General features: G+C 42.0%; 2 protein-coding genes across 2 annotated transcripts in view; both read right to left on the bottom strand.

Moving 5' to 3' along the window:
* Nucleotides 1–374: 374 nt before the first annotated feature.
* On the bottom strand, nucleotides 375–6,071 carry faxca (failed axon connections homolog, metaxin like GST domain containing a; the record flags this gene model as incomplete). Its single annotated transcript, XM_079215359.1, has 6 exons — nucleotides 375–670; nucleotides 1,488–1,604; nucleotides 2,423–2,640; nucleotides 2,908–3,104; nucleotides 3,906–4,041; nucleotides 5,812–6,071. The coding sequence occupies 6 exons, from the start codon at nucleotides 6,069–6,071 to the stop codon at nucleotides 375–377; spliced, it is 1,224 nt and encodes a 407-aa protein (XP_079071485.1).
* Nucleotides 6,072–7,914: 1,843 nt separating this feature from the next.
* ccnc (cyclin C) overlaps nucleotides 7,915–11,593 on the bottom strand; it is an 11,595-nt gene continuing 7,916 nt past the window's right edge. The window contains exons 8-12 of the mRNA XM_079214674.1: nucleotides 11,447–11,538; nucleotides 11,267–11,334; nucleotides 11,083–11,162; nucleotides 10,150–10,268; nucleotides 7,915–9,617 (exon numbers count right to left, since the gene is read on the bottom strand). Coding sequence (XP_079070800.1) covers nucleotides 9,563–9,617; nucleotides 10,150–10,268; nucleotides 11,083–11,162; nucleotides 11,267–11,334; nucleotides 11,447–11,538 — 414 coding nt within the window. The 3' untranslated portion in view covers nucleotides 7,915–9,562. The remainder of the gene's footprint in view (nucleotides 9,618–10,149; nucleotides 10,269–11,082; nucleotides 11,163–11,266; nucleotides 11,335–11,446; nucleotides 11,539–11,593) is intronic.

Genomic DNA, 11,593 nt, shown 5'->3' with positions numbered 1-11,593 from the left:
TTGCCACGGTTCCGGTAACGTGACAACAGGTAGAAGTTGTGACTGCAGGTGATGCCGAGCACGTGGAGGAGTTTTTCAGCAGTGGCGTCATTTACTCCTGGTTTTGAATTTCGCTCTGCCTCTCTGTTCTCTTTCCCTCCACTGCAACTTATCTCCTTTCTCGTCCTTTGATCGCGTCCCTTTTGACCCAATCTTTCCTCCACTCCAGTGTGCAAGTCGGACCTCGACTTCTCCACTGACACAGGAGAAACCAACAAAACTGCCCGGGTATTTTCTGTTCCCATAGGTAGGGGAGCATGTGGAGAGGTGGGATGCCGCTCCCTCCTGCGGTGTGCATATATGTGGTGAGTAGCCTACTACACCTGTATGTTTCGTCAACACTTGAGCGGGTCGGTTTCAGAGCACTCCGTGTCCATGTCCGAGTCGTACAGCGAGTGACCGGTCGGGTCGCTATCGGGCGACATAGCGTCCTTTGCCGTGTGTGTGTGTGTGTGCGTGTGTGTGTCGTCCTGGAAAGTGTCTGTGCCAGAGTAGAGGCCCAAATCGGGGAGTTTAGAGCTGCTGCCCTCTGTGGTGTCGCTGTAGCAGAAGTCCTCCAGGTCCACGAACCACTCGGGCCAGAACCGCCGGCGGATGCGCTCGCAGTACATGGCCAGGTTGATGAGCTCACCTGGAGGAGGACAGACTTCTGAGTAAGGTGCTCTGAGAAGGCCACGCGACCCCATTGATGAATAAAACACGACAAACATTAGAGATAAAATGATGTTGCTTGTTGACAATGATTCTGATCGCCCTTTGCATTGTGGAGATTTGCCTCTTTTATTTGTCTTATATGATGGAAAATAGATAATGTTCAGAACCGTCCAAGTGGTAAAGTTGATGAATGGCAGGCAAAGCCCAAAATGACATCATACAGATCAACAGGAGGATACCACATTGTCCCCGGGAGTGTGTGAACATGAGAGGGGGACGCACACGTTATTAGAGAATATTTGTGGTGAATAAATATGATTTTGCTTACAAGCGACTTGGTGCTCAGTATGTATTCATTGTGTTTTTGGTGTATGTTCTTTAGATGTTTCATTATTTCTTGGACGCTCAAAATGAACAAATGCAGCCATGCACTATGTTATTTTGGTCACATATAAAATATTTTAATAATGCTGTTCTTTAAATTATTTGAGCGGTGTATTTACTTTTCTCTTCGCAAATGTAGATAAAAAAAATATATTTGTCACTTGCAATTAACACTACTTTGTCCAGCAATATTTATTATTCAAACTTCGACATAATTATTCACAGATATGAACACAGACAAATATGGTTGCGGTGTTTCATTTTTGTATCTTTTCCATCGTAAATCCACAATGCAAATGTTTTGTAGAAAACCTAGCGTGGCCTTGTACAACCTGAAAAGCAGTAGGAGTTTTTTATTTTGATAAACATCTATCCACATATTCTGTGGATTCCTATTTTGGTGAACTCACCTTTGATGAGCTGTTCCGGCCGTGTTCCTGGTAGCGTCCACATAGCAGGAGCCAGGTGACTGAACACTGCCGCGTCTACTGTTGAAAGCTTCGAGCCCAGAAGATACTTCTTATCACCTTGTAACAGAACAAAGAAAAGAAAAGAGAACAGTCAAATAGCAACACACAAAAACAATCAAAATGTAAAGACTTGATTTTCCTTTTAAAATAAATCGTTTGGCCTGTTGGGTAAATGTGCGTATTCATTTTGTTGCCAAATACACAAGAGGTCATATATACGGTCAATATAAAACCAGCAGCTGATTAGCTTAGCTTAGCATAAATACTGGCAACAGGGAAACTAGCCTAGCTCTGTCTATCAGTGGTGTAAAGTACATTTACTAAAGTACTGTACTTAAGTACAATTTTGAGGCATATGCTTACTTGTACTTTACTTGAGTGTTTTCATTGTATGCTACTTTCTACTTCGACTTCACTTCCATGCTCCAAGATCTGTCTCTCTTGTATCTCAAACCATTAACTGCTAGAGGCTGTGTATAGATTCTCGACTGCAGTGCTAACCTTTCACCACAGGAGGTCAGTATTGCGCTGCTATTTGTACAAACATGACTTCCTGGTTATAGCTCTCATGGCACACATCGAAAACACATTCTACTTTTCCAATAAAGCTGTTTGTAAACGATGTGAATACACAACTTGTGACAACGCCTTTATAATTTTAAATCAAACGTCTGTAAATCTCTTTGGATCCAGACTCATAAATGCTCTACAAGAACTGTATTGTTGACTTTCACAAGGTCAAATGTCAAATGACTGGGATGTTTTGGTTAACTCACATTCTGTTCTGCAAATCACAATAAATCCCACAAATATATCATAATAGATTCTAATTGTCTAAAAGACAAGCATCATTATTTAGAAAAGAATATTCTCACCTAGTAGAGTGGCTAGGGTGCGCATGTCCTTCTCCATCAGGCTGTAAACCTCCTCTTCAGAGAAGCGTCCGATCCCGTGTCCATACATCTCCCTCTTGACGATTCCACCGGTCAGGTGACTCAGGATCCACTTAAGCAGGTCACTCAGCGGCCCGCTCACAGACAGCATCTTCTGGGTCTCCTCCAGGTTGTCCACCCACTGACAGTAAGCTATGGTCCTGCAACAAAGACAGACACAAATGTGCATTTGTAAAGACACACACACACACACACACACACACACACACACACACACACACACACACACACACACACACACACACAATCTCACGATGATTATTGGAGAACTACTAGAATCAAACTAAAACTAATTTCATTAATTAGTGAAAAAATAATCATCTTTGAAAAAAGCTCCCTTACAATGAAACTCCACTGTTCTAAGACATCAATAAAAAGGCTGTTTGAACTTTATCGGGGTTCCTCACCAGTAGAAATGCTCCTCCACCATTTTGGTGATGGCGCGAGACATGGCCTTCTCCTGTGGTGTCAGGCTCATGTTGAGGCTCGCGCCCAGCCTCTCCTCCAGGAAGTCGATGATGAACTCCGTACCGCACACCTGCTCCTGGTTGTATTCAATCCACGGCATCTTTCCCTGTGATGAGAGCTTCCCATCAAAGTAGTTCTGCAAGAAAAAAGATATTCAGGAAAGAAGATACAGAATTGAGGAAGTAGTTGGTGATTGGTATTAATTTAATTTAATTTGAATCAGATCGAGGCAAAACATCTCATTATGCTTGCAGGAACTTGAGTGATGGGAGCAACAGACAGTGTTATTATAAAGTAATTACAACAAAAGAACAAACTAACAGGAAGTGTAATTAAAACTTCCTCAAACTCAATAGTAAACATGCACTTGAGGAGAATAAAAGAAAAACAGATGTGGCAGTGCAGACTCATAAGAATGAATGAATGAATATATACTTTATTAATCCCCAAGGGGAAATTTTGTATCTCGTAGCAGCCATTTACACAGAAAATAAAATAAGATATAAAAACAACAGGGATGAAAGATATATGCAACTAATAGAATAGAGATAAAAAATAATAATAATAACAATAACAACAACAATAAAATAGCTGGATGAAAGAAAGAATAACAGAGTATTAATTCAGGAATTAAATTGAATTAAACTTAACCAGTAGAAGTGCAAGAGTATGTATGTGCATATTATGGTGTAACTAAATAAAAAAATAACAACAAACAAATAATGTATGTAATATGATATGTTAAGTGTAGATAACTATAAACATGTACAGTGTTTAATTCACAGAGGATCCGGCAAGCGGTGACTTGTTATAAAGCCGTATTGCTGTAGGCAGGAATGTTCTCCTGTAGCGGTCCTTGTTGCAGCGGAGCGTGAGGAATCTCTTGGAGAAAGTGCTCCGCTGACCCTGCAGTAGGTGGTGGTAAGCACAGCTGTACCTGGTAGGGCAGGTCAACCATGCGGAGGTAGGTCTCCAACTTAAGGCAGAAAGGGGACAAGGAGGGGACGCCAGTTTTGGGCCTGGAGAACTGGTGAAGAATGATGGCATCTTTGGAGTCCAGCTCTTCCTCTTTTCTGTGTGGAGGAGAGAATGACAGAGCTGCAGATCACACAGAAAGCTTGAATAAAACGTGTGTACGTGTGTGTGTGTGTGTGTGTGTGTGTGTGTGTGTGTGTGTGTGTGTGTGTGTGTGTGTGTGTGTGTGTGTGTGTGTGTGTGTGTGTGGGTGGGTGGGTGGGTGGGTGTGTGTGTGTGTGTGGGGGGGGGGGGGGGGTGGGTGGGTGGTAGGAGGAGGATTGGGCTATCATATTTTGAATTCATCAAATGATGTGCAACCAAGGTCCTTTAAGCTGCCCTGAGTGATTGTCATTTATACCAGCCGAGGAAAAACTGCAATGTCAAAATAATGAATCACATTCTTATGGTGCATTCATGGATACTGGCGGCTATTTCACGGACAAGGGCAGACCCTGCACATGGCAACACATTCACGTGGGCACAATGCAGAATTAAAGGGAGCTGTCCAGCACATGAAGCGCTGAAACGTAAAAACAATCCTTTTTGAATAAAAGAGCCGTCTACTTCTGCGTGGTGCTGAAATGCCCGACCACTCTTTAATAGGTTGGATTTTGGTGCAATAACCTGATGAGGGTTCCGGACAAAGAAGCCTAAAGAGCCAGAGCTGCAATATTAAACTTCAGCCGGAATCAAAACAACCGTTTGTGGGAAGCAAAAACACGAACAGCTGACCCGCCAGTCGGGAGGAACCATGAACAGCCTGTACTTCCGTGTAAAAATCGACCCCGCATTAATGACAGCTATAGTATAGTGTTGAAGGCCTACAACCAGCAGATTGGCACACGCTCTCAGTCACTAAAATCACTTCACTTAGACCTAATTTAAATATTCAAGGTTTTATTTTGATACTGACTGGTATTGCTGCAGGCTTTGACTACCGGTAACCCGACATATGTTCAAAACAAAAGACCCAAATCGCATTCCTAATAATATTAAACACAGATACATTCATATCCATCATTTTACCATTTCCGTAAGTAAATATTAGTTGTAACCGTTTACATTGAAGGTTTTTTTTTTTTTTTTTCTTCTTCTTCTTCTTCTTCTTCTTCTTCTTCTTCTTCTTCTTCTTCTTCTTCTTCTTCTTCTTCTTCTTCTCACATAACTGCAGAGCTTTTGACTGAAACCAAACACCGGAACGTGTGTGGAGCAGGAGGAGGGGGTCACAATATAGCAAACACAAGATGAACCTAAAGGCTTCATGTCACCACGTCCTTGAGAAGGAGACACGTGAAAGTGACCTATCAACGTCTATAATGGCAATTCATATGAGAATAGATCTGTTTGAAAAAGGGCCAAAAGGACGAACCTCTCTGACGAACAACATTTAAAATAAATTTAAATTAGCCATTATCATTTATTATTATGATTGCTTTGAATGACCGAGCCCGAATCCCAGGCTAAGCCTATATGTGCCCCTTGCTGTCCGGTCACCTCTGTCATTAATCCACATGCAATAAGCCAATAAAGATATACATATCCTAATGTGTGTTTGTGAGGAGGGAGTCAGGGGTTCTGTTACATCACAATCCACCCACTCACGATTCCTTATTCTCCACTGACTCCCCCCGCCCAGCCTGATGAGATTAAGTAACATCAAAGCCCAGATAGATACAAAATAAATAAAGAAGACCTGAACATGAACGGAATGAGATGAGCAGTGGGTTTCGGGTCGATCGCGGCCCAAGAGGCCCGAGTGAGGACGTGTGATGAGCTCTGCAGCTTCTACAGTGACACCTCTGACGGCCTCCGTGTTGTTGGTGTACCTGATGGCCAGCAATTCGTGCAGCAAATAAGCAGCGGCGGCGAGCAGAGCCCCTCCGGTCAGATACAGCGTCTTCCGCCACCACGAGTCTGAGCCCAGAGCTGACATTATCCCGCCGTGGTCCTGCAGTGGGTAGGCGATGATGTACCCATAAAACGAGAGCTGCTCATCGGAGCCCAGCAGGCCGGAGGAGAAGCTCTGGTTCTGGCTAAGATCGACCACACACGACCGCGTCCAGGCAAACCCGACGCGCCAGTACATGCTCTCTGTCTCGGGCCACTTTCCGCCTCACTCTGGCAGCTCGGGGCTTCATCAGCGGGGGCTTCATGGGTGCCGGGAGCTGCGGGAGCGGGGCGACAGGGCGAGGAGCGGCCTGCTGGACACGAGCGGCCCGCGAGGAGCTGGTCCCCGCAGCGGGGTCGACATCCTCCGCAGCCCGCTCGGAGCTCCACTGGCCGCAGCCTCTCAACCTAGCAGTATCAAGTCGGACAAATTCAACAACAACGCTTCCGGTTATCTTTCAAAATAAAGGTTGATAGGCCGTAGAATGACTGTCAAAATGTACATCAACATGTAAATACAGCTTCTTTCCTGCTTTCCCCCTGCATTTCTGTAACAGCGTCTCCCATTAGAGGTTTTCCTGTCACGTCCAACTAGTAGGAGGTCCCGGGGAAGACCCAGGACACGCTGGAGGGATTTTATCTCCCAGCTGGCCTGGGAACGCCTCGGGATCCCCCAGAATGAGCTGGAAAATGTTGCGGGTGAGAGGGAAGCCTGGGTCACCGCGACCCGACCCCGAACTGAGCAGATGAAAATGGATGGATGGATATATATATATATATATATATATATATATATATATATATATATATATATATATATATATATATATATATATAGTGGGCCTCCAGTCAAATGGACCCAGGGCTCAGACACCACAGGAGCCACAAAAGACCTTGATTTACTTTTGATAACCTACAGTTTGATTGATACTGAGAAGTCACCGTGATCTTACTAACACCAACTGATATATAGTTTAGGCCTATAGAGCCATTGCTACTACTATGACCAAAATAGCTAACAAAACAAACAAGAGTTTTACTTTTTGGAGTTGAATGTAATGGGGAAAAAACAACTAAATTATGAAGAATTTTGCTGTTACAAGCAAAGAAGTCTAGTTTAATATCACAAACTAAATGATGTACACTATTTGAACAATGAACCCCACAAATACACAATAACACAATCATGTCACAACATTGAAGTCTGAAAAAGTAAATGTTATCCTTTATCCCTCATTTATGACACAATTGCTGCAAATATTATGTTGCTTTAAATGTATCCACCCATACTGCATGAATCACACAGCACTATGCCCCATTCCCGTGCTGTATCACACAAAATAAACTCATATGATTTTATTTTGAAGGGGAAATGCTGCAGTTCGCCGTAACGTTTCTCTCAACTGGCTTCACGCACCTAAAGTGACGTCACGGGTACTGTCTGTACCGTCCCCATGGTACCATCTCCTGGAGGCAACTACAGGTAAATACATCCTCTGATACCAGTTACTGAAGTAACATACTTCAAACACAAACAAGGGGACATTGTTAATGCATTGCTTGTACCATGCCTATACTTCAACTCCAACCTCTCTGTTATTAAATATATACTTTTCTAAAATGTCATAACTGATATGTAGTAGGTTAGGCATTATTTGTTGTTGCCACTAGGGGTCCTACCACAGCCATTGTGTTGACATTGAGGTTAGGTAATGGGGACGGAATAAGACTTTCATAACATGCTGGAAGATTCCCCTAAAACCAGCTTGATTACGTGCAATACGTTTAAGTACTTTTTTATATATACTTTTCTATTCAGTCTGTACATTAATATTCTACTGTTTTACTGCTATCTATATTTATTTATATTACTTGTTTCTATTTTATTATTCTTTAATTCACTTGTGAGCAATGCTGCTGTGATCCTGTAATTTCCCCACTGAGGGACTAATAAAGGAATATTTTATCTTATCTTGAATAACAGCCGTGAACCACTTTGTTGTGCACATCATACATTTTTATTACCATAAATGATCCTCCAAAATGATAAACAGAGACTTTCAAGTAATAAATCAATTTTGGAAAAAGTGTTTTTACCAGAACTAGTAGGATTATTCAGCTGTGGTGAAGCCCTTTAAATATTTCAAGCCCAGTGAAGTCATGGAACAGATGGAGGCGGCAGAAGGCGAGGAAAATGTCAGACAGCAGAGCAGAACAAGGATCCAACTTGCCTCAGTGGCTTCTCCGTCTTACTTGTCTCTTCAGCTCCGTGTGTGAAAGTAAAGGGTTAGTGGCATTTAACACCATCTTTTTGTACCCTTTCAGTTGTTTTTTTCCAATTGTGACAAGAAGACATTCAGGAAGCCATCGAGGAAAAAGATGCATCCAAGCAAAGCAACGCCATTTAACCCCAAAATGCATTTTCCAGCTAGCCTGAATAGACGATGTGCTTTTTAAGACGGGTGTTCTCTGTAACCAGCAGCTTTCATTTTGAGAGTCTTTTAAGCACCTTGTTTTGAGTACATCCACACACAGCTCCCACTGTATTACATCACACAAATATAGAGACATCTACAGGTATATGCAAACATATTGCCACAATAAAGGGATTGAATAGATGGCAGACGGTAGATTCAAAATGAGAATGTACAACCAAAAGTTTGCAACAAATCTAGAACGATTGTAATTTGCGTTTTGGCCCCCCAAAAGAAAAATCCTTTCTTGACAAATGAAAAACAAAATAATTACAAAATATAGCTTTAGACAATTCATTCTACAACTAAAGCATAATAGATGAAAAAAACAATTGCAATAAAATGAAGATTTAACTTTGCCGCAGACAGAGGTCCTTTTATTTGACGCACTAGCACAAAGCTAAACCAGCTCATGATCTCCACTTATGTTTTCATTAATTAAGCCAAAACATGAAAGATGAAATGAAAAGAATTATAAGGCTATTTACAAAAGGGGAAGAGGGAGGGGATGGACGAGGCGTAGTTGTCATGATTCAAAACAGTACATTATTGTATTCAAAGAATTAATTTCTACCATAACAAGGAGCCTTTTCTTGGGATTTTTTTCCTGCAGCCAGCAGAAACCTGACAGAGCAGGCGTGTCCAATCACATCACAGTTGCACAGGGTGATATCCAATCAGATCTGCACAGGATGCAATCATTTTACAGAGAAGACTACTAAAGTTCCTGAGGAATGAAAACCCACCCAGACTGGCCACTCACATTGTAGACACACACACACACGCACAGTACTTGTGATCAAGTTAACTTGAATCCCACGGAGTGCCACATAAAAGGATTCGCTCCTCTGGGTTGTTCAAGATTGTCAGGATCATCACAATGACATTAAATCAGATTTCGTCTGAACCATCACAGCCCCCCCCTCACCTTTAAATGTTCTTCAGTTTTAAGTTAATTTTAAGTCCGGAGCAGAGTATTTCAGTGGCTACTCGCTCAATCCATGAGCCCATAATGATCAGAGAAGGGAAGAGTGAAGACGTGGCTCTCAGAGTTTGTTGTGGGGTGTTGGTCAAAGATGAAGGGGCATCTCAGTTGGCTGAAATGGGATTTCTTTTGTTTTCCAGCTAGCACAAAAGTCGGGCTGAGTGATATTTGAAAATAATCCCCCTTCTCTACGTCAGCATTATCGATTCCCACGGAGATATAGACATCACGCTAGGACTGGCTGTAGGAGTTGCTTTGGTTCCCATTGGAGCTCTGGTCACTCTCACTGTAGACAGACGAAAGAAATAGTTACACACAGCTCATTGAATCATAGTTGGCCTTCAAGAAGTGTGGTTTGGCAAAATGCAATGTAGTTGTAGGATACTATGACACCGAGGAAATAAAGCCTCATCGGAAGTTCTGCCAAATGGTCAGATTTTATTAGAAATTACATGACTTGATAAATTAGAACACTGGCTATTTTTACATCTAAATGTGCTCAAGAACATCAAGCTCGCAGTGACTAAGAAGGGCACCCTAGTATTTCCCTTTTCATTTGTGCTGTGTGCCATCTTCTTTACTCTTAACCAGTAACATATACAGTGGTATTAACACATCTGAACAATATCAGTAAAGTGTTACTGTTTATTTTGATACCAATATTATTAAAATAGACATTGTAGTTGCATATATACACCTTTTTTTGTTTGGGTATGCAACTTTACCCAATTAAAGAAAAATTAGCTCCGTTTGAGAAAATAGTCGAGTCTCTGCTGTATGTGACGGCAGGGTTACACACGGAGCCGAGTCATGTTTACCTGTTCGGAGGTGGTTTGGGTTTAGGCATCTTGTTTAGCACGGCAGCGATTTCCTTTCTGTCATCAAAGTTTTTCCACTGGTCGTAGAGCTTCAGAATGACACGGATGATCTCCAGGATCTTGATAGAAAAATTAAAAACGTATCTAAATGTGTGTGGATCCACAGCTGCTCAATACAAAATAGTCCCAAAGTAAAACGGGTTCTCTCCAAGTATTTATTGGACAATTGTGTTAATACAACAGTCTGTTGTGCCTACTAAGCTCTTTAAGAATGAACAATGAATGCCAATTAAAATAGATTTCATTTCATTCAACATTGACTCAGTCAGGTGTTTTTCAATTTCAATCATTATACAACTTTTCTGATGTTAAAATACTTATACATGTGGATGGATGGAGTACATTACACAGTATATTGTCAGTCTGCCTAATTGCATTCATTGAATATGGAATTTATTTATATTTGTTTGCTTTTTAGGCATCCGCAATTACATGCGTTTGTAATCCTTACAACAAACACATCGACCACAAAACACACACACAGCAGGAAACCAGACTGTTGTCACACGAACAGTGAAGCTAAATGTGAGAAACCTGTTACAAAGAACCGAGATGTTCACCTCCTACTTTTCTAAAACACAGACTGCCTGCTTTCATTATCTGCAAAATCAAAAGCTGTGGTGACTTTTGGGATAGCAGTAAGCTCAGCCTCACGCAGGATGCTGCTTGAAGATGACCAACTGGGAAACTTGGAGCCGACTAACACGGCACTGTGCTGCCTTAAAAGTGAGAGGTTGACCCTTGAAAAAAAAGGGGTGGACTGACGTTTTTGTGTGTCAAAGATGCATGTGGATTTGTCTCAACCTGAACCAATTCAGATACTATAACACCAAAACATGTGAAAAGGGACTTTTGAGAATGGGATATTCTTACTTTGTCCATATCGACAGAAAGCTCTGCAAACCACTGCCTGGCATCTTTCTGCTGTACCACACAGGCAACATGTAGACAGGCTGCGAGAGGACATTTGTTGATCATGTTACATGTAATAATTATATTTCAAGTCAGTAACTACATTAAATAGCTGTAATGAGAAAATCATGGGGACACATCTTACCCAAGGCAATCATGAAGGGCGGGTAGAGCAGACACAGATCTGTCCTGTATGTGTCATTCACTATTCGCCTGGTTCAGAGAGATAACGACACAGACACTGGGTAAGCCTAGCAACAATGGCTTAATCTGGTATTCAAGGACGTCAAAAGAGACGGATAACTCTACACAGACGGAATCGTACCAGGCCAGGGGCAGCAGCATGTCTTCCTGTCCCATATCCTGCACATACTGCAACAGAGGTCTGTAGGGGTGGTACACTATCAGGCAGCAGTCCTGAGAAATAGATAACAATCAGCAATCCAACCATATATTCCATTAGAATACAGCA

Source organism: Taurulus bubalis, assembly GCF_910589615.1.
Source record: "Taurulus bubalis genome assembly, chromosome: 3".
NCBI classification, from domain to species: Eukaryota; Metazoa; Chordata; class Actinopteri; order Perciformes; family Cottidae; genus Taurulus; species Taurulus bubalis.
Note: the sequence above shows the minus strand (reverse complement) of the source record. Positions and strands in the feature narration are given on the sequence as shown.